The following is a 23,895-nucleotide window of genomic DNA, read 5'->3' as shown; positions in this document are numbered from 1 at the left end:
CACCTCCCTCAAAAAATAAACCAGCTTCTCTTGGACAGCACCTTCTACTTTTCAATGCGCGGCTGCAAGCATTGGTCGATCTCATCAGCGCACCGCGTCAGCGTTGGCGTCACGTAGTAATCCACGAGGGCCAGCCGATGCTCGTAAAGCGCCACCTTCAGCTGCAACTCTTCGAGGTGGTGAGCGTTGCGGTGTGCTGATGCTGTTGTGGGAGAGGCCAAGCCGGGATGGGGTGGCACCGCACATTGCGCCTCGGCCACACGGCGAAGAAGAGCGTCCAACTTCGGTTGCAGCGTCGCCGGGAAGTCCTGATCCGAGCGGAGGTGCGTGGCGGCTGACTCCACCAACGGAGGCAGCGATGGAGGAGGGGAAAAGTTGTCAGCGTTTGCAGTGGGCGTAGGCCCAGCTGGAAAGAACCACCCTTCCCGTTGCAGGCGGAGCGGTTGGTCGGCAGTCGATGTTGTCATGGTGCTCTCGTCGTTTGGCGGCGCGCTGGCCTCCGCCGCTGCATAGCAAGCGAGGCGGCCACGTAGTCGCCTCACCTCTACCTCCAACGTCGACGCGTAGAGCTGCAAAGACGCGACAAGTGCCGCTAGCTCCTTGGCAGGACTTGCCGACTGCAGAGAAGAGTCTTGCGGGGCAGCAGGTTCCGTCATCGGAGGGGCGCCGGTGCTGGTGCTCTTGCCTTCGGCAGCTTGCCCTGCACCGGAACCCGTAGCTTCCGACGCACTCCCGGAAGAAGCGCTTGTGTGTCCATCAAGCGGCGACGGTGACGTGTCTTCTGCTCTGCCGCGCATGACGCTGTTCTTCTGTGAAACATGCCGTACGTGAGGCTGCGGTGCGTGTGCGCTCGGCCGTGGAGAATAAAGTTCGCTGCTCAACAGGAAGGAGTCGGAGGAGGGCGAGGAGAGCAGCGCCTCACGTTTTTGACGGAGCTTATCCGTGTCTTCACGAGTGTTGCTATCCTGCATGTCCCGCGTCAACGGTGGCGTGTTGGCTGCGCTGCTGGACGCTGTGCCGTGTCGGCGCAGCCGCCGTGCCGTCGACGACGTTGGCGTAAGCGGCTTCAGCCGCGCGAGAAAGGAGAGCGTGGTGCGTGTCGCAAGGTGGTCTGCCCAGTCAGCTGACACACAACCCACCCATGAGAAGGAGGTGGGGGTCGACGTGCGTGCAAAACGAAGCTGTGCGGCTGCCGTCGCATCGCTGTTCGTCGATGATTGCAGCTGCGCCAGCGTCGTCAGCCACCGGCTGCGACGCACCGCCGCGGCACGCAGCGTCGCCCTGCTGGTTGCGGCAAAAGACTTCATTTCATGACATGAGTGTCGATGCAGCGCTGGAGGGACGGCGTCTGGAAGGGACTGCATGAATTCACTGAGGGCTTCCACCTCACGCCACAACGCTGCACTTCCGCGATGGGTGGAGGATGACAACGAAACGCTGTTCTCAGGCAGAAGCACTAGCGAAAGATAGGCTACGCCACCGTCGCTTCTTGGATGGACTCCGGACGCGGAGGAGGAGCAAGAGAGACGCGCCGCTACACCACGAAAGCGAAGCGTGCACACAACGGCGTTGCTATCCAAATAATGCAGCTTGTCCGCTGCCGTGAGGGGCAACGCGGAGGGTGAAGGAGAGGACGACTGCGGCCAGACAGCAGCGGCGTCGTCAATGCGCTGAAACCACACGCGCAGCTGACTCTGAACGCGTTGCGCCGTCTCCTTCGTACTTGGTGGAGTGTCTTGACGAGTACGTGCCCCCGCCATCCCTTGCGCCTCACCTTGGGACTGATTCGTATGCAAAGATGATGGTGACAGGGGGAGCCATGTCACACCGTGTTGGCGGTCAAACACGCGTGTCTCCGGCGCCAGCACGTCTCCCATGCCCCAAAGTTCGTAGTAGGTGACCAACGACACGTCGGCAGTCGTGGCGGTTTCCGCTGCTGCATTCGCCGCGTGAGCGTGGGCGTTGAGCACGCACTCTACGAGAAGGCGGTGCAGCGCGGTAAGGTACAGTGCGTCCTTGCGCGTGTGGACGCTGCTCCCGCAGAAGAAAACCGTCGATGCAAGCGGATGTTCAACCTTCTCCCGCTCAAACATGGCACTACTCCTGTTACAGACGTGCAGGCGCGAGATCAGCTGACGCATCGTGTGGCACAGTGTTGCGTGAAGAGCGTTCATTTGGTCTGCGGGTGCTGGGCGTAGTAACGGTGCTCCAGACTCAGTGCACACCATGAGACGTAAAACACTTAAGCCACAACGAGCGGAAACAGCGGCGCCATCTGTTGCACGGCCTGGGTCTGTTAATACGGATGTGTCGGGGTGGGAGCTTTCATCCACTGACTGCTTCCCGTTGGCTGACTGAGTGGCGCCCTCAGTCCGGAGTATCGACACGCACCAACCAATTCGCTGCTGTTCCGCATCATCATCGTTGTCGCTTTTCGTTACGCCCGACGGCTGGGAGAACTGCAGGCATCCAACGCAGAACGGCACTGCCGTCCCATGAGGACCGCATGCTGCCTGCCCCTCTCTCACGTTCGTGGGTTTATGCGCTGCTGCACTGGCCGTGAAGCTTCGAATTCCGTCGGAGCAGGCACGTACCGCTTTGGTTGGGGTGGGAGATCGTGGCTGCACCACCTGCAGCAGCACATCCATCCGAGGCTCAAAGATGGGTGCGAGAAAAGAAGGTGAAGGAGTCGGACTGTCTTCCGTAGTGAGGTGAGGGCAAAGGGCGGGCTTGTCGTCTGCATAGACGTATATATATATATATATATATGTAACGGTATCGAAGGAGGTGTACTTCTACAGTGGTACGGAAAAGCCAGAGAATACGTGTGTGAGGCGACGCAACACGATGGAGCCTGAGAAAGGCGAGACGAGAGCGAGAGAGGGGAAAAAGGCCAAAGAGGTAAAAGAGAAGCACCACGAAGACACAGCATCAGTAGCGTCAGTTGAGTCCTTTTCGTTTGTCGGCAAGAAGAAAGAAGTTCTTCCTCATTCTCCCCCAGACACACATATATATATGTGCCGAAATGCTCGCACGCTTGGGAGCTCGTTTTTTTTTTTTACGTTAAGCACCGTTTTGACGACACAGCAATCAGCGGCAAACCCTTCACGCATTTGTCGCTTGCGCTCTGACATTTTTTTAATTGTCGAAATAACGAAAAAGTGCGCTGGGGCAACTGCGCAATGCAGCTATAACGCCAACAGCAGCAAAAGAAAAGAGAGGCATGTATATATAACACAAACAGAGCTTACGCTGCTCCTTAAGTGAAGAGATACAGAGGGACTAAGAGAAGGCCCAAGGAGAAGGTGCGTCGCGCATCTTCCATTTTTTTTGGTCTCTGCCACGGTGATCCTAAACTGGTACTGTTCACGGAGGAGTAATAATCATAACAATAAATAGAGAGAAAACACATGTACAACACAATTACGATGCGTGAATAGGCCGTGCCTTTTCGATGTGGCAAATTGCGAGGGAAAAGCCCAAGAGAGAATGGATTCCACACTTGATTTCTTCTCGTGTGTGTCGCACCGGTCGTACCATCGTATGCGGTGGGAGCAGCATGAGCTGCCTCACCAAATTATTATTTCTTTTCTAAAATAGAAAAAGCGGGCTATTGTCTTCGCTATCAGCGATAAAGCTAAAGAAAGAACGACGCGATGAAGCAGCAATAGTTTCGTAGACTTCGACAACGGAAGCCTTAACCGCAAATAACAATAAAAAAAGGTCACGGTTACAAACACGCTCGGACCCACCGCCCCCTGTCCATAAAAGCTCAAATGCGTGTGGAAGCATTGGGTGGGGGAAGAGGAGGATAAAAGTACGGTATAAGAAGAGCAGAGATGCCAATACAATGTGCCAACTGTATGAGAACAAGGGGCTTGAACTCGACGCTAGAAGTCCTGCTTTGTACTCCACCTCTACGATAGCAAGGCCATGCAAGCGCTTACTAGACCAAATCGACAACAGTCCCCAAAAGAGGAAGCCACATTCATGCCGTCATGCACGATAACCGGAAGGAGAACATTCACACTCACATATAGAAGGGAAATAAAAATCAAGATGTACAGCACGTAGTGCGTGAATGCTTGCTGTGACATTAAAACAAAACCAAAAGAAGAACATCACCAACATCACACCAAAACAGTTAGAGAGGAAAATCATGAAAACTCAAAGGAGAAGCAACGGCACCGACGAAAAGAAAGCAATATCACGTGGAAGCGCAGCGACACAGCGACGCTTTCAGGCTCTCTCTTTCCTGCAGCCAGTGATGCTATTCCAATCGCCTTATTACGGCCTTACAGTTCCTCTGCTTAACAGAGGGAAGCTGCTGCTGGCAAGGGAAAAACCTAAGGGGAGGGGGGGGGAGGGATGGGGAGTTTTAGAAAAACAAAATCAAATCAAAACAACGCGTATAAAGGCAGATATATGAATGATGTTGAAGGGAGGGAAAAAAATGCGTGCGTGCTTTTCTCTTTCGCAAAGCATCGCACCATGCACGACTTTACAGAGCAATCGTACTTATGAGGTAGATCAAGAAGCAAAAAAAAAGGGAAGGGTTTCACCGCAGAGTATCACGAAAAGTGTGGCGGGATGAGGGCGCGCGGAAAGGCTGCTGTGCCGCGGGGTAAACCAACAGATGGGTGATCGCAGAGTCCAACGTGTGATGCACGCGTGTCTCAGCGTGTCTTTCTTCTGTGTGGACGTGAGCGATTGGAAGTTTCTCGGCATCTTACTTGCGGACTGCGTTATCATTGCTCTCAGTGCTCTCCACTTCATCCTCCACAAGGTTCTGCACTTCGCGACGCACCGTCTCGCCGTCCACGTTGATATCGTCGCAGATGCGCGCTTGTGGCAGCAGTAAGGACAGCGGCATAATGAGAATGGGACACATGACGTGGCCAACGAAGACGAGCCACGGCACGTTCGTGAAGTCGAACGGCACTTTCGTCGCGATACCCCAGCCGTACTCCATGATGATGGCACCGATGGACGACGCGGTGGTCTCGCCGAGATTCGCGAAGCCTGCCATGAGCGCGTACACCATACTCTCCGACCCGCGCGGGCACAGGCGGGAGAGTAAGATCACCACCGGCATCCAGGCGAGGTAGAAGCACACCTGGTACACGACGGCATCGCCGCAGATGTACATGGCGTGGTCCGGGATGCCGATGTGAATGTTCCTGCGCTTCGTCATGATGATGTCAAAGATCGAGCCCAGAATTTGAATCACAGTGGTTATGTTCACGGTGAGGCGGTAGCTGTGCTTAGAGAAGATGTAGTTGAAGACCGTCACACCGAAGAGACCGCCGATGTTGCCAATGACCGCACTGACCGTGTTGTAGAAGGTGTAGGAGAAGTGCGGTCCACCAGGAAGGCAGTCCTCCTCGGCGAGATAGAAGCTGTCGAGCGCGCCAGGCAGCTGCAAGTAGCAGACCATCTGCAGGTAACCGAACACGTTCGCCTTGGCGATGACGAGGGGCAGGGCCCAGAAGGACGCCGCGCAGCACACGGTGGACACAATCACACACAGAATGAGCAGACCGAGCGTGTCAGCGAGGACGTTACCGCACGCCATGGCGACCACCGCGCAGGTCATGATCATACAGTACGAAATCACCTTCCAATTGCGCACCATGACTTCTCGGTTCACCTCAAACACACCGAAGAGGCAGGTTTGCACCTCCCGACACGTTCTTGCGCAGCAGCCTCAAGGCTGTTCATCTCGTCGTCATTCATGTTGTCGTCGAGGACATCTTCCACAAGGCCCCCCCCCCCCGTTAACCCTGCTCTGTATGGCCAAGCTCGGGGTGCATGTCCTTCGCTTGGCTCGAGATCGGCTCCGTGTCGCTGTTGGAGAGAGAGTGCGCCTTCCCCAGACGAGCTCGCAGACGGGCCTGCTCGGAGGAGACGTCCTCGCCGAGCTCCATGCGCACCTCCGCCTCGATGGCCAATGCGTCCTCCCAGCGCTCCACGCGGTTCGGACGCTCCTCGTAGAGGTTAAAGAGGAAGATGGGACCGCACAGCAGCAGCAGCGCCGCAGAGACGAAAATGCCGATCTGTGCTTTACCCCCGTCCGACAGGGGGCCTTGAATGCTGGCCGCGATGATGACGCCTACCATGATAAACCACCAAATGGAGCTGACGAGGGCCGCGCCGGCCCTGGGCTGGCGACGCATCAGACGGCTGTACAGACCCTCTGACAGGATATCCATGTTGGCGTTGCTGTGGGAGGTGAGAAAGACAAAAGCACACGCGATGTTGGCGGACGACTCCTTCGCCGGCAGCAGCCCCAGCACGAGAGCAAAGACAGCACCGAGCACGGCGGAGCCGAACATGTACCACCGTTTTGTGTACCCGCAGAGAGCGAGCGTATCACACAGCATAGCAGTGAAGGCTTTGATGGACCAGCCCATACCGGAGATGCTGGACAGACGCTGGTAGCGCGTACCGTCAATGCTGTAGCGCTTCATAAAGAGAGGCTGACGAGCGTAGGTCATGATGTTGCTCGCGATGCCCTTGCCGAAGAAGTAGTAGATCGCCAAGGACCCGACGCGACCGGGACCGTACGGTCGGGCAGCCTCGCCAAAGAGGGGAATGCGCTCAGCAAAAGGCAACACGGCGAAGAGACGACGGGCACCAGGATGGAAGTAATGGGGGCAGTACTCGTCATCGATGCCCGCCATACCCGCCGTCGGACGCTCCTGCACGTCGTCTGTAGCGTAACCTTGAGACGCCATTGCAGTGGGATAGCAAAGGGAATGGGGAGGGGGGGGGGATTCAGAGTGAAAGGGCGCAGTAATACGGACGAAGACGAAAGTATGTGCGACAAAAAACGACGTTCACCGATTATTATTTTATTTCTGTTCTCCTTCGCGTGTGCGATTGGGCGTGAAGATGTGGGAAAGAGCAACAGAGCTATTCTGATTAAAAAAACCCCAAAGAAGTGATTTACAGGGGATGATGTGTCAGATGGAGACCCCTCAAAACATAATTTAAGGGGAGAAAAATGTTGTTGTTTTTCGCAGATCACGTCAACGTGAGCACACAACGTTGATGCAAGTCAAAATGGGAATCAACCAAAGGGAGAACAGAAAAAAAAGCTCCAGAAGAAGGTAGAGGAAGTACAAAAACAGAAGTACGCCGCGGTACTAAGAGCAACAACAACAAAAAAGCACGCGACAATCACTGGCGAGGCCCCGCATTGTGATAACAGTGAATTTGGAAATCATAATAATCCCACACTGCCTTCACCTTATTTTCCCTTCCGTTAAGCAGGTGCCGGAAAAAAACGTACTACACCGGGCGAGGAGACTGTCATGGGTTCACGGAAACGTGTGTGCGTGCCGCCGCCACAGATCCTTGAAGAGAATCGAAATGTTTATGTTCCTTAGTAGGGCTGTGCACATAGTTGCATAACGTGAGGCAAAACATTAACGAGAAAAACAATAAAACAGGACAAACAGAGGCAGGTGAAGGAAGGAAAGAAACAGAAAACATTATATGGCAGCGGTGAGCTGCCTCTACGGATGAAGAGGAACGAATGAGGATGAAACACATTAGAGAACACATTCGCCGTTCTGTTCTGCTACGTCGACGAGAGAACAATCCCCCGTCATGAACAGTTCCAAAGTAAAGAAGAACAATAATAGGAAGGATGTTGGTGAACAGGAGGGGAGGAGGAGGCTCCTGGTGATGCCGGTGTGGTCCTGGACAGTAGGCTCTCCGGCAGAGAGGCGCTCCTCGCGCACGTCGAGCTGTGCAGCGCCAGTGAACAGTGCGATTCGCACAGCGGCGCGTGAGTGCGAGGCCGCAGGGCAGCCACCGAGGGTTGCGAGGGGCGTCGCACGAAACAAAGGCTCTAGAGCAAGTTAAATGGTGTCGCTCGCGAAGCAGGGAACAGCGAGAGCGCCCATCGCCTTCTCCGCACGCACCGCCACGTACAGGAAGCCGTCGGCGTGCTTGCAAGCGTCACTGAGGTCGCCCACGGTGGCGGCGGCGGCTGGTGTGCAGCCGTCGACGGCGAGCGACATCTTCGTGGCGCTGATGCTGAGGGCGGCGCGCACGGCCGCCTCGAGCTCGGCGACGGTGGCGTCGCGGGGCAGCGCGAGGAAGTGCGCCTTGCTGCTCCTGGCGGCCTCCACCACCATGGCGACGTGCGCCGGGTACTTGGCCTGCAGCCGCGCGCACTCGGCACGGCGCACCTCGACGGAGTTGTTCGTCTGGTAGGCGGACATGGCTGAGCGAGTGGTGGAAAGCAAGCGGTGGGAAGTTCGGATTGACTGGCGGGCGAGGAGCTCGTGGCTGAGGGCGTTAGTCTGTGCGACAAGAGCGCAACGGCAACGCAATCAAACAGCAGAAGAGAGGACAAAAGCAAGACGCGCAGGGTGAGGGAGAGTGGGAGCGGGGGAGGGACGCAGGAAGGACGCAGGAAGAAGCTCAGCGGAGGTGAGGGGGAGCAAACGCAGCCGTCGTGGCTCCAAGTCGAGTGCGGAGGGCGATGGGTGAAGAGAGTTAGCACACACTGCAAAGCGAGACGAGGCGCTCACACGTCGAGAGCGGGCTGGCTGTTGTGGATCCGCTGTGTGCGGTTGGCGCCGATGCGCCGAGGGCTGTGGGTACGCAATCCATTCAGCATTCGACTGTACACATGGCGCCGCGAGGGGGCTGCGCGAAAAACAGAGGGAACAGAAAACAAAGGGAAGCACACATTGAGGAAAAAATAAACAAGACGGACGTTAGCTGGGAAGTGCACAAACTGAATGGGACGAATGAGTATGAACAACAAGAAACTATAAAAGAGCAATAGAATATTGTTGTGCCGTTGCAAGCAGAACAATGAACATCATGCAAGCGCTAGCAGGTGAGTGTGCATGTGCAGCGGCAGTGCGCAACTGGCGTGCGGGAGGAGGAGGCTCCTGGTGATGCCGGTGTGGTCCTGGACAGTAGGCTCTCCGGCAGAGAGGCGCTCCTCGCGCACGTCGAGCTGTGCAGCGCCAGTGAACAGTGCGATTCGCACAGCGGCGCGTGAGTGCGAGGCCGCAGGGCAGCCACCGAGGGTTGCGAGGGGCGTCGCACGAAACAAAGGCTCTAGAGCAAGTTAAATGGTGTCGCTCGCGAAGCAGGGAACAGCGAGAGCGCCCATCGCCTTCTCCGCACGCACCGCCACGTACAGGAAGCCGTCGGCGTGCTTGCAAGCGTCACTGAGGTCGCCCACGGTGGCGGCGGCGGCTGGTGTGCAGCCGTCGACGGCGAGCGACATCTTCGTGGCGCTGATGCTGAGGGCGGCGCGCACGGCCGCCTCGAGCTCGGCGACGGTGGCGTCGCGGGGCAGCGCGAGGAAGTGCGCCTTGCTGCTCCTGGCGGCCTCCACCACCATGGCGACGTGCGCCGGGTACTTGGCCTGCAGCCGCGCGCACTCGGCACGGCGCACCTCGACGGAGTTGTTCGTCTGGTAGGCGGACATGGCTGAGCGAGTGGTGGAAAGCAAGCGGTGGGAAGTTCGGATTGACTGGCGGGCGAGGAGCTCGTGGCTGAGGGCGTTAGTCTGTGCGACAAGAGCGCAACGGCAACGCAATCAAACAGCAGAAGAGAGGACAAAAGCAAGACGCGCAGGGTGAGGGAGAGTGGGAGCGGGGGAGGGACGCAGGAAGGACGCAGGAAGAAGCTCAGCGGAGGTGAGGGGGAGCAAACGCAGCCGTCGTGGCTCCAAGTCGAGTGCGGAGGGCGATGGGTGAAGAGAGTTAGCACACACTGCAAAGCGAGACGAGGCGCTCACACGTCGAGAGCGGGCTGGCTGTTGTGGATCCGCTGTGTGCGGTTGGCGCCGATGCGCCGAGGGCTGTGGGTACGCAATCCATTCAGCATTCGACTGTACACATGGCGCCGCGAGGGGGCTGCGCGAAAAACAGAGGGAACAGAAAACAAAGGGAAGCACACATTGAGGAAAAAATAAACAAGACGGACGTTAGCTGGGAAGTGCACAAACTGAATGGGACGAATGAGTATGAACAACAAGAAACTATAAAAGAGCAATAGAATATTGTTGTGCCGTTGCAAGCAGAACAATGAACATCATGCAAGCGCTAGCAGGTGAGTGTGCATGTGCAGCGGCAGTGCGCAACTGGCGTGCGGGAGGAGGAGGCTCCTGGTGATGCCGGTGTGGTCCTGGACAGTAGGCTCTCCGGCAGAGAGGCGCTCCTCGCGCACGTCGAGCTGTGCAGCGCCAGTGAACAGTGCGATTCGCACAGCGGCGCGTGAGTGCGAGGCCGCAGGGCAGCCACCGAGGGTTGCGAGGGGCGTCGCACGAAACAAAGGCTCTAGAGCAAGTTAAATGGTGTCGCTCGCGAAGCAGGGAACAGCGAGAGCGCCCATCGCCTTCTCCGCACGCACCGCCACGTACAGGAAGCCGTCGGCGTGCTTGCAAGCGTCACTGAGGTCGCCCACGGTGGCGGCGGCGGCTGGTGTGCAGCCGTCGACGGCGAGCGACATCTTCGTGGCGCTGATGCTGAGGGCGGCGCGCACGGCCGCCTCGAGCTCGGCGACGGTGGCGTCGCGGGGCAGCGCGAGGAAGTGCGCCTTGCTGCTCCTGGCGGCCTCCACCACCATGGCGACGTGCGCCGGGTACTTGGCCTGCAGCCGCGCGCACTCGGCACGGCGCACCTCGACGGAGTTGTTCGTCTGGTAGGCGGACATGGCTGAGCGAGTGGTGGAAAGCAAGCGGTGGGAAGTTCGGATTGACTGGCGGGCGAGGAGCTCGTGGCTGAGGGCGTTAGTCTGTGCGACAAGAGCGCAACGGCAACGCAATCAAACAGCAGAAGAGAGGACAAAAGCAAGACGCGCAGGGTGAGGGAGAGTGGGAGCGGGGGAGGGACGCAGGAAGGACGCAGGAAGAAGCTCAGCGGAGGTGAGGGGGAGCAAACGCAGCCGTCGTGGCTCCAAGTCGAGTGCGGAGGGCGATGGGTGAAGAGAGTTAGCACACACTGCAAAGCGAGACGAGGCGCTCACACGTCGAGAGCGGGCTGGCTGTTGTGGATCCGCTGTGTGCGGTTGGCGCCGATGCGCCGAGGGCTGTGGGTACGCAATCCATTCAGCATTCGACTGTACACATGGCGCCGCGAGGGGGCTGCGCGAAAAACAGAGGGAACAGAAAACAAAGGGAAGCACACATTGAGGAAAAAATAAACAAGACGGACGTTAGCTGGGAAGTGCACAAACTGAATGGGACGAATGAGTATGAACAACAAGAAACTATAAAAGAGCAATAGAATATTGTTGTGCCGTTGCAAGCAGAACAATGAACATCATGCAAGCGCTAGCAGGTGAGTGTGCATGTGCAGCGGCAGTGCGCAACTGGCGTGCGGGAGGAGGAGGCTCCTGGTGATGCCGGTGTGGTCCTGGACAGTAGGCTCTCCGGCAGAGAGGCGCTCCTCGCGCACGTCGAGCTGTGCAGCGCCAGTGAACAGTGCGATTCGCACAGCGGCGCGTGAGTGCGAGGCCGCAGGGCAGCCACCGAGGGTTGCGAGGGGCGTCGCACGAAACAAAGGCTCTAGAGCAAGTTAAATGGTGTCGCTCGCGAAGCAGGGAACAGCGAGAGCGCCCATCGCCTTCTCCGCACGCACCGCCACGTACAGGAAGCCGTCGGCGTGCTTGCAAGCGTCACTGAGGTCGCCCACGGTGGCGGCGGCGGCTGGTGTGCAGCCGTCGACGGCGAGCGACATCTTCGTGGCGCTGATGCTGAGGGCGGCGCGCACGGCCGCCTCGAGCTCGGCGACGGTGGCGTCGCGGGGCAGCGCGAGGAAGTGCGCCTTGCTGCTCCTGGCGGCCTCCACCACCATGGCGACGTGCGCCGGGTACTTGGCCTGCAGCCGCGCGCACTCGGCACGGCGCACCTCGACGGAGTTGTTCGTCTGGTAGGCGGACATGGCTGAGCGAGTGGTGGAAAGCAAGCGGTGGGAAGTTCGGATTGACTGGCGGGCGAGGAGCTCGTGGCTGAGGGCGTTAGTCTGTGCGACAAGAGCGCAACGGCAACGCAATCAAACAGCAGAAGAGAGGACAAAAGCAAGACGCGCAGGGTGAGGGAGAGTGGGAGCGGGGGAGGGACGCAGGAAGGACGCAGGAAGAAGCTCAGCGGAGGTGAGGGGGAGCAAACGCAGCCGTCGTGGCTCCAAGTCGAGTGCGGAGGGCGATGGGTGAAGAGAGTTAGCACACACTGCAAAGCGAGACGAGGCGCTCACACGTCGAGAGCGGGCTGGCTGTTGTGGATCCGCTGTGTGCGGTTGGCGCCGATGCGCCGAGGGCTGTGGGTACGCAATCCATTCAGCATTCGACTGTACACATGGCGCCGCGAGGGGGCTGCGCGAAAAACAGAGGGAACAGAAAACAAAGGGAAGCACACATTGAGGAAAAAATAAACAAGACGGACGTTAGCTGGGAAGTGCACAAACTGAATGGGACGAATGAGTATGAACAACAAGAAACTATAAAAGAGCAATAGAATATTGTTGTGCCGTTGCAAGCAGAACAATGAACATCATGCAAGCGCTAGCAGGTGAGTGTGCATGTGCAGCGGCAGTGCGCAACTGGCGTGCGGGAGGAGGAGGCTCCTGGTGATGCCGGTGTGGTCCTGGACAGTAGGCTCTCCGGCAGAGAGGCGCTCCTCGCGCACGTCGAGCTGTGCAGCGCCAGTGAACAGTGCGATTCGCACAGCGGCGCGTGAGTGCGAGGCCGCAGGGCAGCCACCGAGGGTTGCGAGGGGCGTCGCACGAAACAAAGGCTCTAGAGCAAGTTAAATGGTGTCGCTCGCGAAGCAGGGAACAGCGAGAGCGCCCATCGCCTTCTCCGCACGCACCGCCACGTACAGGAAGCCGTCGGCGTGCTTGCAAGCGTCACTGAGGTCGCCCACGGTGGCGGCGGCGGCTGGTGTGCAGCCGTCGACGGCGAGCGACATCTTCGTGGCGCTGATGCTGAGGGCGGCGCGCACGGCCGCCTCGAGCTCGGCGACGGTGGCGTCGCGGGGCAGCGCGAGGAAGTGCGCCTTGCTGCTCCTGGCGGCCTCCACCACCATGGCGACGTGCGCCGGGTACTTGGCCTGCAGCCGCGCGCACTCGGCACGGCGCACCTCGACGGAGTTGTTCGTCTGGTAGGCGGACATGGCTGAGCGAGTGGTGGAAAGCAAGCGGTGGGAAGTTCGGATTGACTGGCGGGCGAGGAGCTCGTGGCTGAGGGCGTTAGTCTGTGCGACAAGAGCGCAACGGCAACGCAATCAAACAGCAGAAGAGAGGACAAAAGCAAGACGCGCAGGGTGAGGGAGAGTGGGAGCGGGGGAGGGACGCAGGAAGGACGCAGGAAGAAGCTCAGCGGAGGTGAGGGGGAGCAAACGCAGCCGTCGTGGCTCCAAGTCGAGTGCGGAGGGCGATGGGTGAAGAGAGTTAGCACACACTGCAAAGCGAGACGAGGCGCTCACACGTCGAGAGCGGGCTGGCTGTTGTGGATCCGCTGTGTGCGGTTGGCGCCGATGCGCCGAGGGCTGTGGGTACGCAATCCATTCAGCATTCGACTGTACACATGGCGCCGCGAGGGGGCTGCGCGAAAAACAGAGGGAACAGAAAACAAAGGGAAGCACACATTGAGGAAAAAATAAACAAGACGGACGTTAGCTGGGAAGTGCACAAACTGAATGGGACGAATGAGTATGAACAACAAGAAACTATAAAAGAGCAATAGAATATTGTTGTGCCGTTGCAAGCAGAACAATGAACATCATGCAAGCGCTAGCAGGTGAGTGTGCATGTGCAGCGGCAGTGCGCAACTGGCGTGCGGGAGGAGGAGGCTCCTGGTGATGCCGGTGTGGTCCTGGACAGTAGGCTCTCCGGCAGAGAGGCGCTCCTCGCGCACGTCGAGCTGTGCAGCGCCAGTGAACAGTGCGATTCGCACAGCGGCGCGTGAGTGCGAGGCCGCAGGGCAGCCACCGAGGGTTGCGAGGGGCGTCGCACGAAACAAAGGCTCTAGAGCAAGTTAAATGGTGTCGCTCGCGAAGCAGGGAACAGCGAGAGCGCCCATCGCCTTCTCCGCACGCACCGCCACGTACAGGAAGCCGTCGGCGTGCTTGCAAGCGTCACTGAGGTCGCCCACGGTGGCGGCGGCGGCTGGTGTGCAGCCGTCGACGGCGAGCGACATCTTCGTGGCGCTGATGCTGAGGGCGGCGCGCACGGCCGCCTCGAGCTCGGCGACGGTGGCGTCGCGGGGCAGCGCGAGGAAGTGCGCCTTGCTGCTCCTGGCGGCCTCCACCACCATGGCGACGTGCGCCGGGTACTTGGCCTGCAGCCGCGCGCACTCGGCACGGCGCACCTCGACGGAGTTGTTCGTCTGGTAGGCGGACATGGCTGAGCGAGTGGTGGAAAGCAAGCGGTGGGAAGTTCGGATTGACTGGCGGGCGAGGAGCTCGTGGCTGAGGGCGTTAGTCTGTGCGACAAGAGCGCAACGGCAACGCAATCAAACAGCAGAAGAGAGGACAAAAGCAAGACGCGCAGGGTGAGGGAGAGTGGGAGCGGGGGAGGGACGCAGGAAGGACGCAGGAAGAAGCTCAGCGGAGGTGAGGGGGAGCAAACGCAGCCGTCGTGGCTCCAAGTCGAGTGCGGAGGGCGATGGGTGAAGAGAGTTAGCACACACTGCAAAGCGAGACGAGGCGCTCACACGTCGAGAGCGGGCTGGCTGTTGTGGATCCGCTGTGTGCGGTTGGCGCCGATGCGCCGAGGGCTGTGGGTACGCAATCCATTCAGCATTCGACTGTACACATGGCGCCGCGAGGGGGCTGCGCGAAAAACAGAGGGAACAGAAAACAAAGGGAAGCACACATTGAGGAAAAAATAAACAAGACGGACGTTAGCTGGGAAGTGCACAAACTGAATGGGACGAATGAGTATGAACAACAAGAAACTATAAAAGAGCAATAGAATATTGTTGTGCCGTTGCAAGCAGAACAATGAACATCATGCAAGCGCTAGCAGGTGAGTGTGCATGTGCAGCGGCAGTGCGCAACTGGCGTGCGGGAGGAGGAGGCTCCTGGTGATGCCGGTGTGGTCCTGGACAGTAGGCTCTCCGGCAGAGAGGCGCTCCTCGCGCACGTCGAGCTGTGCAGCGCCAGTGAACAGTGCGATTCGCACAGCGGCGCGTGAGTGCGAGGCCGCAGGGCAGCCACCGAGGGTTGCGAGGGGCGTCGCACGAAACAAAGGCTCTAGAGCAAGTTAAATGGTGTCGCTCGCGAAGCAGGGAACAGCGAGAGCGCCCATCGCCTTCTCCGCACGCACCGCCACGTACAGGAAGCCGTCGGCGTGCTTGCAAGCGTCACTGAGGTCGCCCACGGTGGCGGCGGCGGCTGGTGTGCAGCCGTCGACGGCGAGCGACATCTTCGTGGCGCTGATGCTGAGGGCGGCGCGCACGGCCGCCTCGAGCTCGGCGACGGTGGCGTCGCGGGGCAGCGCGAGGAAGTGCGCCTTGCTGCTCCTGGCGGCCTCCACCACCATGGCGACGTGCGCCGGGTACTTGGCCTGCAGCCGCGCGCACTCGGCACGGCGCACCTCGACGGAGTTGTTCGTCTGGTAGGCGGACATGGCTGAGCGAGTGGTGGAAAGCAAGCGGTGGGAAGTTCGGATTGACTGGCGGGCGAGGAGCTCGTGGCTGAGGGCGTTAGTCTGTGCGACAAGAGCGCAACGGCAACGCAATCAAACAGCAGAAGAGAGGACAAAAGCAAGACGCGCAGGGTGAGGGAGAGTGGGAGCGGGGGAGGGACGCAGGAAGGACGCAGGAAGAAGCTCAGCGGAGGTGAGGGGGAGCAAACGCAGCCGTCGTGGCTCCAAGTCGAGTGCGGAGGGCGATGGGTGAAGAGAGTTAGCACACACTGCAAAGCGAGACGAGGCGCTCACACGTCGAGAGCGGGCTGGCTGTTGTGGATCCGCTGTGTGCGGTTGGCGCCGATGCGCCGAGGGCTGTGGGTACGCAATCCATTCAGCATTCGACTGTACACATGGCGCCGCGAGGGGGCTGCGCGAAAAACAGAGGGAACAGAAAACAAAGGGAAGCACACATTGAGGAAAAAATAAACAAGACGGACGTTAGCTGGGAAGTGCACAAACTGAATGGGACGAATGAGTATGAACAACAAGAAACTATAAAAGAGCAATAGAATATTGTTGTGCCGTTGCAAGCAGAACAATGAACATCATGCAAGCGCTAGCAGGTGAGTGTGCATGTGCAGCGGCAGTGCGCAACTGGCGTGCGGGAGGAGGAGGCTCCTGGTGATGCCGGTGTGGTCCTGGACAGTAGGCTCTCCGGCAGAGAGGCGCTCCTCGCGCACGTCGAGCTGTGCAGCGCCAGTGAACAGTGCGATTCGCACAGCGGCGCGTGAGTGCGAGGCCGCAGGGCAGCCACCGAGGGTTGCGAGGGGCGTCGCACGAAACAAAGGCTCTAGAGCAAGTTAAATGGTGTCGCTCGCGAAGCAGGGAACAGCGAGAGCGCCCATCGCCTTCTCCGCACGCACCGCCACGTACAGGAAGCCGTCGGCGTGCTTGCAAGCGTCACTGAGGTCGCCCACGGTGGCGGCGGCGGCTGGTGTGCAGCCGTCGACGGCGAGCGACATCTTCGTGGCGCTGATGCTGAGGGCGGCGCGCACGGCCGCCTCGAGCTCGGCGACGGTGGCGTCGCGGGGCAGCGCGAGGAAGTGCGCCTTGCTGCTCCTGGCGGCCTCCACCACCATGGCGACGTGCGCCGGGTACTTGGCCTGCAGCCGCGCGCACTCGGCACGGCGCACCTCGACGGAGTTGTTCGTCTGGTAGGCGGACATGGCTGAGCGAGTGGTGGAAAGCAAGCGGTGGGAAGTTCGGATTGACTGGCGGGCGAGGAGCTCGTGGCTGAGGGCGTTAGTCTGTGCGACAAGAGCGCAACGGCAACGCAATCAAACAGCAGAAGAGAGGACAAAAGCAAGACGCGCAGGGTGAGGGAGAGTGGGAGCGGGGGAGGGACGCAGGAAGGACGCAGGAAGAAGCTCAGCGGAGGTGAGGGGGAGCAAACGCAGCCGTCGTGGCTCCAAGTCGAGTGCGGAGGGCGATGGGTGAAGAGAGTTAGCACACACTGCAAAGCGAGACGAGGCGCTCACACGTCGAGAGCGGGCTGGCTGTTGTGGATCCGCTGTGTGCGGTTGGCGCCGATGCGCCGAGGGCTGTGGGTACGCAATCCATTCAGCATTCGACTGTACACATGGCGCCGCGAGGGGGCTGCGCGAAAAACAGAGGGAACAGAAAACAAAGGGAAGCACACATTGAGGAAAAAATAAACAAGACGGACGTTAGCTGGGAAGTGCACAAACTGAATGGGACGAATGAGTATGAACAACAAGAAACTATAAAAGAGCAATAGAATATTGTTGTGCCGTTGCAAGCAGAACAATGAACATCATGCAAGCGCTAGCAGGTGAGTGTGCATGTGCAGCGGCAGTGCGCAACTGGCGTGCGGGAGGAGGAGGCTCCTGGTGATGCCGGTGTGGTCCTGGACAGTAGGCTCTCCGGCAGAGAGGCGCTCCTCGCGCACGTCGAGCTGTGCAGCGCCAGTGAACAGTGCGATTCGCACAGCGGCGCGTGAGTGCGAGGCCGCAGGGCAGCCACCGAGGGTTGCGAGGGGCGTCGCACGAAACAAAGGCTCTAGAGCAAGTTAAATGGTGTCGCTCGCGAAGCAGGGAACAGCGAGAGCGCCCATCGCCTTCTCCGCACGCACCGCCACGTACAGGAAGCCGTCGGCGTGCTTGCAAGCGTCACTGAGGTCGCCCACGGTGGCGGCGGCGGCTGGTGTGCAGCCGTCGACGGCGAGCGACATCTTCGTGGCGCTGATGCTGAGGGCGGCGCGCACGGCCGCCTCGAGCTCGGCGACGGTGGCGTCGCGGGGCAGCGCGAGGAAGTGCGCCTTGCTGCTCCTGGCGGCCTCCACCACCATGGCGACGTGCGCCGGGTACTTGGCCTGCAGCCGCGCGCACTCGGCACGGCGCACCTCGACGGAGTTGTTCGTCTGGTAGGCGGACATGGCTGAGCGAGTGGTGGAAAGCAAGCGGTGGGAAGTTCGGATTGACTGGCGGGCGAGGAGCTCGTGGCTGAGGGCGTTAGTCTGTGCGACAAGAGCGCAACGGCAACGCAATCAAACAGCAGAAGAGAGGACAAAAGCAAGACGCGCAGGGTGAGGGAGAGTGGGAGCGGGGGAGGGACGCAGGAAGGACGCAGGAAGAAGCTCAGCGGAGGTGAGGGGGAGCAAACGCAGCCGTCGTGGCTCCAAGTCGAGTGCGGAGGGCGATGGGTGAAGAGAGTTAGCACACACTGCAAAGCGAGACGAGGCGCTCACACGTCGAGAGCGGGCTGGCTGTTGTGGATCCGCTGTGTGCGGTTGGCGCCGATGCGCCGAGGGCTGTGGGTACGCAATCCATTCAGCATTCGACTGTACACATGGCGCCGCGAGGGGGCTGCGCGAAAAACAGAGGGAACAGAAAACAAAGGGAAGCACACATTGAGGAAAAAATAAACAAGACGGACGTTAGCTGGGAAGTGCACAAACTGAATGGGACGAATGAGTATGAACAACAAGAAACTATAAAAGAGCAATAGAATATTGTTGTGCCGTTGCAAGCAGAACAATGAACATCATGCAAGCGCTAGCAGGTGAGTGTGCATGTGCAGCGGCAGTGCGCAACTGGCGTGCGGGAGGAGGAGGCTCCTGGTGATGCCGGTGTGGTCCTGGACAGTAGGCTCTCCGGCAGAGAGGCGCTCCTCGCGCACGTCGAGCTGTGCAGCGCCAGTGAACAGTGCGATTCGCACAGCGGCGCGTGAGTGCGAGGCCGCAGGGCAGCCACCGAGGGTTGCGAGGGGCGTCGCACGAAACAAAGGCTCTAGAGCAAGTTAAATGGTGTCGCTCGCGAAGCAGGGAACAGCGAGAGCGCCCATCGCCTTCTCCGCACGCACCGCCACGTACAGGAAGCCGTCGGCGTGCTTGCAAGCGTCACTGAGGTCGCCCACGGTGGCGGCGGCGGCTGGTGTGCAGCCGTCGACGGCGAGCGACATCTTCGTGGCGCTGATGCTGAGGGCGGCGCGCACGGCCGCCTCGAGCTCGGCGACGGTGGCGTCGCGGGGCAGCGCGAGGAAGTGCGCCTTGCTGCTCCTGGCGGCCTCCACCACCATGGCGACGTGCGCCGGGTACTTGGCCTGCAGCCGCGCGCACTCGGCACGGCGCACCTCGACGGAGTTGTTCGTCTGGTAGGCGGACATGGCTGAGCGAGTGGTGGAAAGCAAGCGGTGGGAAGTTCGGATTGACTGGCGGGCGAGGAGCTCGTGGCTGAGGGCGTTAGTCTGTGCGACAAGAGCGCAACGGCAACGCAATCAAACAGCAGAAGAGAGGACAAAAGCAAGACGCGCAGGGTGAGGGAGAGTGGGAGCGGGGGAGGGACGCAGGAAGGACGCAGGAAGAAGCTCAGCGGAGGTGAGGGGGAGCAAACGCAGCCGTCGTGGCTCCAAGTCGAGTGCGGAGGGCGATGGGTGAAGAGAGTTAGCACACACTGCAAAGCGAGACGAGGCGCTCACACGTCGAGAGCGGGCTGGCTGTTGTGGATCCGCTGTGTGCGGTTGGCGCCGATGCGCCGAGGGCTGTGGGTACGCAATCCATTCAGCATTCGACTGTACACATGGCGCCGCGAGGGGGCTGCGCGAAAAACAGAGGGAACAGAAAACAAAGGGAAGCACACATTGAGGAAAAAATAAACAAGACGGACGTTAGCTGGGAAGTGCACAAACTGAATGGGACGAATGAGTATGAACAACAAGAAACTATAAAAGAGCAATAGAATATTGTTGTGCCGTTGCAAGCAGAACAATGAACATCATGCAAGCGCTAGCAGGTGAGTGTGCATGTGCAGCGGCAGTGCGCAACTGGCGTGCGGGAGGAGGAGGCTCCTGGTGATGCCGGTGTGGTCCTGGACAGTAGGCTCTCCGGCAGAGAGGCGCTCCTCGCGCACGTCGAGCTGTGCAGCGCCAGTGAACAGTGCGATTCGCACAGCGGCGCGTGAGTGCGAGGCCGCAGGGCAGCCACCGAGGGTTGCGAGGGGCGTCGCACGAAACAAAGGCTCTAGAGCAAGTTAAATGGTGTCGCTCGCGAAGCAGGGAACAGCGAGAGCGCCCATCGCCTTCTCCGCACGCACCGCCACGTACAGGAAGCCGTCGGCGTGCTTGCAAGCGTCACTGAGGTCGCCCACGGTGGCGGCGGCGGCTGGTGTGCAGCCGTCGACGGCGAGCGACATCTTCGTGGCGCTGATGCTGAGGGCGGCGCGCACGGCCGCCTCGAGCTCGGCGACGGTGGCGTCGCGGGGCAGCGCGAGGAAGTGCGCCTTGCTGCTCCTGGCGGCCTCCACCACCATGGCGACGTGCGCCGGGTACTTGGCCTGCAGCCGCGCGCACTCGGCACGGCGCACCTCGACGGAGTTGTTCGTCTGGTAGGCGGACATGGCTGAGCGAGTGGTGGAAAGCAAGCGGTGGGAAGTTCGGATTGACTGGCGGGCGAGGAGCTCGTGGCTGAGGGTAATTATCTTCGCGGAAGTCGCGTGTAGTGAATTTGAGGGGACGCATCGGAGGGAGGGAAAGGCAGGAGAAAGGGAGAGGAAATGGAATGGAAGGCAATCGGAGCTAGCAGTGATGAGGATACGAAGTAGCGGTGCAAGCGCGACGACCCGCCCAGGTGCATACGATGCTCACCGTTACCCTCAAAGGGGGAGCGAAATAGGGCAGTGTGGGTACTTTTTGCATCCAGAGCCGAAAGCGCTCTTCCGTACGCGCCGAACGGCCGCTTGGATCCCATCTCGTCACGAAGGCGCTCCATTCCCACACTCCGTCCAGCTGGAGCTGCTTCGTCAAACGGCGCTGGCAGTGCTTTCAGGGCTCTTGAGTCCACAGGGAGGGACAGCAGAGAGAAATAAAGAAAGGACGACGCGAGGAGAGGATAACAGTGAAAATACGTAAAAATGCACAAAGGATATTATCGAATGAGAGCGTGGAATGGCGAGAGGGAGAGATACAAGGGGGAGCACTACACCGGTGCTGAACGCTGCTGATCTGTCTATGCACATAAATAACAGCAGCACAAAATACGGTGCAAAGTTCGCCTCACCGCACAGACAACGCGGAAGGAAACAAAAAGAAAGTAGTTAATGGCACTCGGGTGAGACGTGCTCGTGGATGTTGTAGTCCTGCGATTAGCAAGGGCAGGGCAAACGCCAACGAAACACACGCTCATGGGCAGCACATTACTGAGAGAAACAGTTGAGGCGTTGAAGGAAAAAACAGCGCGAGAGTGCACAGAATTGCGGAGGCACGTGCTGTGCAGCGGTGCGACGTTGTCAGCCAGAGCGTGTAAACCTGTTGCCTACCAGCGAATGGGAGAGGAAGAAGAAGTAAAACCAACAACGCCGGCCCCATACGCACTCAGTCGGTGCACGGCGGGTGCTGCCACCAGCCACCGCAGCGCAGACGGACGAAGCGCTGCAGCTGCCACGCCGCGGCGCGACGCGCTCACGTCTACAGGTCGTACGGGCCGTCCCACGCGAAGCACGGCGTCACCATCCCGCCCATGGCCCTCTCCGCGCGCACCGCCACGTACAGGAAGCCGTCGGCGCGCTTGCAGCTCTCGTGGATGTCGCGCAGGGTGGTGCCGGCGGCGGGCGTGCAGCCGTCGATGATGAGCGAGAGCTTCTTGCCGTTGAGGGCGGCGCGCACGGTGTCCTCCAGGCCGGCCACGGTGGCGTCGCGCGCCACGTTGACGAAGAGCAGGCGGCCGTCGTTGCACTCGATGGCAACGGGGAGCTGGTTGGCGGAGACGGTGTGGATGGCGGCCATGGCTGAGCGAGTGTGCGAGTGGTGAGGAGTTCGGAGTTCGGATTGACTGGCGGGCGAGGAGCTCGTGGCTGAGGGTAATTATCTTCGCGGAAGTCGCGTGTAGTGAATTTGAGGGGACGCATCGGAGGGAGGGAAAGGCAGGAGAAAGGGAGAGGAAATGGAATGGAAGGCAATCGGAGCTAGCAGTGATGAGGATACGAAGTAGCGGTGCAAGCGCGACGACCCGCCCAGGTGCATACGATGCTCACCGTTACCCTCAAAGGGGGAGCGAAATAGGGCAGTGTGGGTACTTTTTGCATCCAGAGCCGAAAGCGCTCTTCCGTACGCGCCGAACGGCCGCTTGGATCCCATCTCGTCACGAAGGCGCTCCATTCCCACACTCCGTCCAGCTGGAGCTGCTTCGTCAAACGGCGCTGGCAGTGCTTTCAGGGCTCTTGAGTCCACAGGGAGGGACAGCAGAGAGAAATAAAGAAAGGACGACGCGAGGAGAGGATAACAGTGAAAATACGTAAAAATGCACAAAGGATATTATCGAATGAGAGCGTGGAATGGCGAGAGGGAGAGATACAAGGGGGAGCACTACACCGGTGCTGAACGCTGCTGATCTGTCTATGCACATAAATAACAGCAGCACAAAATACGGTGCAAAGTTCGCCTCACCGCACAGACAACGCGGAAGGAAACAAAAAGAAAGTAGTTAATGGCACTCGGGTGAGACGTGCTCGTGGATGTTGTAGTCCTGCGATTAGCAAGGGCAGGGCAAACGCCAACGAAACACACGCTCATGGGCAGCACATTACTGAGAGAAACAGTTGAGGCGTTGAAGGAAAAAACAGCGCGAGAGTGCACAGAATTGCGGAGGCACGTGCTGTGCAGCGGTGCGACGTTGTCAGCCAGAGCGTGTAAACCTGTTGCCTACCAGCGAATGGGAGAGGAAGAAGAAGTAAAACCAACAACGCCGGCCCCATACGCACTCAGTCGGTGCACGGCGGGTGCTGCCACCAGCCACCGCAGCGCAGACGGACGAAGCGCTGCAGCTGCCACGCCGCGGCGCGACGCGCTCACGTCTACAGGTCGTACGGGCCGTCCCACGCGAAGCACGGCGTCACCATCCCGCCCATGGCCCTCTCCGCGCGCACCGCCACGTACAGGAAGCCGTCGGCGCGCTTGCAGCTCTCGTGGATGTCGCGCAGGGTGGTGCCGGCGGCGGGCGTGCAGCCGTCGATGATGAGCGAGAGCTTCTTGCCGTTGAGGGCGGCGCGCACGGTGTCCTCCAGGCCGGCCACGGTGGCGTCGCGCGCCACGTTGACGAAGAGCAGGCGGCCGTCGTTGCACTCGATGGCAACGGGGAGCTGGTTGGCGGAGACGGTGTGGATGGCGGCCATGGCTGAGCGAGTGTGCGAGTGGTGAGGAGTTCGGAGTTCGGATTGACTGGCGGGCGAGGAGCTCGTGGCTGAGGGTAATTATCTTCGCGGAAGTCGCGTGTAGTGAATTTGAGGGGACGCATCGGAGGGAGGGAAAGGCAGGAGAAAGGGAGAGGAAATGGAATGGAAGGCAATCGGAGCTAGCAGTGATGAGGATACGAAGTAGCGGTGCAAGCGCGACGACCCGCCCAGGTGCATACGATGCTCACCGTTACCCTCAAAGGGGGAGCGAAATAGGGCAGTGTGGGTACTTTTTGCATCCAGAGCCGAAAGCGCTCTTCCGTACGCGCCGAACGGCCGCTTGGATCCCATCTCGTCACGAAGGCGCTCCATTCCCACACTCCGTCCAGCTGGAGCTGCTTCGTCAAACGGCGCTGGCAGTGCTTTCAGGGCTCTTGAGTCCACAGGGAGGGACAGCAGAGAGAAATAAAGAAAGGACGACGCGAGGAGAGGATAACAGTGAAAATACGTAAAAATGCACAAAGGATATTATCGAATGAGAGCGTGGAATGGCGAGAGGGAGAGATACAAGGGGGAGCACTACACCGGTGCTGAACGCTGCT

General features: G+C 59.6%; 16 protein-coding genes across 18 annotated transcripts; all 16 read right to left on the bottom strand.

Annotated features, from left to right (window-relative positions):
* Window positions 1–44: 44 nt before the first annotated feature.
* On the bottom strand, window positions 45–2,856 carry ABB37_02618 (hypothetical protein; the record flags this gene model as incomplete). 2 transcript variants are annotated; one of them, XM_015799679.1, is made up of 1 exon in its annotated part: window positions 45–2,856. In XM_015799679.1, the coding sequence occupies exon 1, from the start codon at window positions 2,172–2,174 to the stop codon at window positions 45–47; it is 2,130 nt and encodes a 709-aa protein (XP_015661281.1). In that variant the 5' UTR covers window positions 2,175–2,856. The 2 variants fall into 2 exon arrangements, with proteins under 2 accessions (XP_015661281.1, XP_015661282.1); XM_015799680.1 differs by having other exon boundaries at window positions 45–2,797.
* Window positions 2,857–4,729: 1,873 nt separating this feature from the next.
* Window positions 4,730–5,635, bottom strand: ABB37_02617 (putative folate/biopterin transporter; the record flags this gene model as incomplete). Its single annotated transcript, XM_015799678.1, has 1 exon — window positions 4,730–5,635. One exon carries the CDS (start codon window positions 5,633–5,635, stop codon window positions 4,730–4,732), a length of 906 nt encoding a protein of 301 aa, XP_015661280.1.
* Window positions 5,636–5,777: 142 nt separating this feature from the next.
* ABB37_02616 (putative folate/biopterin transporter) lies at window positions 5,778–6,981 on the bottom strand (the record flags this gene model as incomplete). 2 transcript variants are annotated; one of them, XM_015799676.1, is made up of 1 exon in its annotated part: window positions 5,778–6,981. In XM_015799676.1, the coding sequence occupies exon 1, from the start codon at window positions 6,735–6,737 to the stop codon at window positions 5,778–5,780; it is 960 nt and encodes a 319-aa protein (XP_015661278.1). In that variant the 5' UTR covers window positions 6,738–6,981. The 2 variants fall into 2 exon arrangements, with proteins under 2 accessions (XP_015661278.1, XP_015661279.1); XM_015799677.1 differs by having other exon boundaries at window positions 5,778–6,922.
* Window positions 6,982–7,868: 887 nt separating this feature from the next.
* Window positions 7,869–8,234, bottom strand: ABB37_02615 (ATG8/AUT7/APG8/PAZ2 putative (ATG8B.1); the record flags this gene model as incomplete). Its single annotated transcript, XM_015799675.1, has 1 exon — window positions 7,869–8,234. The coding sequence occupies one exon, from the start codon at window positions 8,232–8,234 to the stop codon at window positions 7,869–7,871; it is 366 nt and encodes a 121-aa protein (XP_015661277.1).
* An 863-nt stretch (window positions 8,235–9,097) lies between these two features.
* On the bottom strand, window positions 9,098–9,463 carry ABB37_02614 (ATG8/AUT7/APG8/PAZ2 putative (ATG8B.1); the record flags this gene model as incomplete). The annotated part of the gene is made up of 1 exon (XM_015799674.1): window positions 9,098–9,463. One exon carries the CDS (start codon window positions 9,461–9,463, stop codon window positions 9,098–9,100), a length of 366 nt encoding a protein of 121 aa, XP_015661276.1.
* Window positions 9,464–10,326: 863 nt separating this feature from the next.
* On the bottom strand, window positions 10,327–10,692 carry ABB37_02613 (ATG8/AUT7/APG8/PAZ2 putative (ATG8B.1); the record flags this gene model as incomplete). The annotated part of the gene is made up of 1 exon (XM_015799673.1): window positions 10,327–10,692. One exon carries the CDS (start codon window positions 10,690–10,692, stop codon window positions 10,327–10,329), a length of 366 nt encoding a protein of 121 aa, XP_015661275.1.
* Window positions 10,693–11,555: 863 nt separating this feature from the next.
* On the bottom strand, window positions 11,556–11,921 carry ABB37_02612 (ATG8/AUT7/APG8/PAZ2 putative (ATG8B.1); the record flags this gene model as incomplete). Its single annotated transcript, XM_015799672.1, has 1 exon — window positions 11,556–11,921. The coding sequence occupies one exon, from the start codon at window positions 11,919–11,921 to the stop codon at window positions 11,556–11,558; it is 366 nt and encodes a 121-aa protein (XP_015661274.1).
* An 863-nt stretch (window positions 11,922–12,784) lies between these two features.
* Window positions 12,785–13,150, bottom strand: ABB37_02611 (ATG8/AUT7/APG8/PAZ2 putative (ATG8B.1); the record flags this gene model as incomplete). The annotated part of the gene is made up of 1 exon (XM_015799671.1): window positions 12,785–13,150. The coding sequence occupies one exon, from the start codon at window positions 13,148–13,150 to the stop codon at window positions 12,785–12,787; it is 366 nt and encodes a 121-aa protein (XP_015661273.1).
* An 863-nt stretch (window positions 13,151–14,013) lies between these two features.
* ABB37_02610 (ATG8/AUT7/APG8/PAZ2 putative (ATG8B.1)) lies at window positions 14,014–14,379 on the bottom strand (the record flags this gene model as incomplete). Its single annotated transcript, XM_015799670.1, has 1 exon — window positions 14,014–14,379. The coding sequence occupies one exon, from the start codon at window positions 14,377–14,379 to the stop codon at window positions 14,014–14,016; it is 366 nt and encodes a 121-aa protein (XP_015661272.1).
* Window positions 14,380–15,242: 863 nt separating this feature from the next.
* ABB37_02609 (ATG8/AUT7/APG8/PAZ2 putative (ATG8B.1)) lies at window positions 15,243–15,608 on the bottom strand (the record flags this gene model as incomplete). Its single annotated transcript, XM_015799669.1, has 1 exon — window positions 15,243–15,608. One exon carries the CDS (start codon window positions 15,606–15,608, stop codon window positions 15,243–15,245), a length of 366 nt encoding a protein of 121 aa, XP_015661271.1.
* Window positions 15,609–16,471: 863 nt separating this feature from the next.
* ABB37_02608 (ATG8/AUT7/APG8/PAZ2 putative (ATG8B.1)) lies at window positions 16,472–16,837 on the bottom strand (the record flags this gene model as incomplete). The annotated part of the gene is made up of 1 exon (XM_015799668.1): window positions 16,472–16,837. One exon carries the CDS (start codon window positions 16,835–16,837, stop codon window positions 16,472–16,474), a length of 366 nt encoding a protein of 121 aa, XP_015661270.1.
* An 863-nt stretch (window positions 16,838–17,700) lies between these two features.
* ABB37_02607 (ATG8/AUT7/APG8/PAZ2 putative (ATG8B.1)) lies at window positions 17,701–18,066 on the bottom strand (the record flags this gene model as incomplete). Its single annotated transcript, XM_015799667.1, has 1 exon — window positions 17,701–18,066. One exon carries the CDS (start codon window positions 18,064–18,066, stop codon window positions 17,701–17,703), a length of 366 nt encoding a protein of 121 aa, XP_015661269.1.
* An 863-nt stretch (window positions 18,067–18,929) lies between these two features.
* Window positions 18,930–19,295, bottom strand: ABB37_02606 (ATG8/AUT7/APG8/PAZ2 putative (ATG8B.1); the record flags this gene model as incomplete). The annotated part of the gene is made up of 1 exon (XM_015799666.1): window positions 18,930–19,295. One exon carries the CDS (start codon window positions 19,293–19,295, stop codon window positions 18,930–18,932), a length of 366 nt encoding a protein of 121 aa, XP_015661268.1.
* An 863-nt stretch (window positions 19,296–20,158) lies between these two features.
* On the bottom strand, window positions 20,159–20,524 carry ABB37_02605 (ATG8/AUT7/APG8/PAZ2 putative (ATG8B.1); the record flags this gene model as incomplete). The annotated part of the gene is made up of 1 exon (XM_015799665.1): window positions 20,159–20,524. One exon carries the CDS (start codon window positions 20,522–20,524, stop codon window positions 20,159–20,161), a length of 366 nt encoding a protein of 121 aa, XP_015661267.1.
* A 1,066-nt stretch (window positions 20,525–21,590) lies between these two features.
* ABB37_02604 (ATG8/AUT7/APG8/PAZ2 putative (ATG8B.9)) lies at window positions 21,591–21,908 on the bottom strand (the record flags this gene model as incomplete). The annotated part of the gene is made up of 1 exon (XM_015799664.1): window positions 21,591–21,908. The coding sequence occupies one exon, from the start codon at window positions 21,906–21,908 to the stop codon at window positions 21,591–21,593; it is 318 nt and encodes a 105-aa protein (XP_015661266.1).
* Window positions 21,909–22,975: 1,067 nt separating this feature from the next.
* On the bottom strand, window positions 22,976–23,293 carry ABB37_02603 (ATG8/AUT7/APG8/PAZ2 putative (ATG8B.9); the record flags this gene model as incomplete). The annotated part of the gene is made up of 1 exon (XM_015799663.1): window positions 22,976–23,293. One exon carries the CDS (start codon window positions 23,291–23,293, stop codon window positions 22,976–22,978), a length of 318 nt encoding a protein of 105 aa, XP_015661265.1.
* Window positions 23,294–23,895: the final 602 nt, after the last annotated feature.

The sequence above is a fragment of the Leptomonas pyrrhocoris genome (assembly GCF_001293395.1).
Source record: "Leptomonas pyrrhocoris isolate H10 chromosome Unknown, whole genome shotgun sequence".
Classification (NCBI taxonomy): Eukaryota; Euglenozoa; class Kinetoplastea; order Trypanosomatida; family Trypanosomatidae; genus Leptomonas; species Leptomonas pyrrhocoris.
This window is presented reverse-complemented; position numbering and strand designations above follow the sequence as displayed.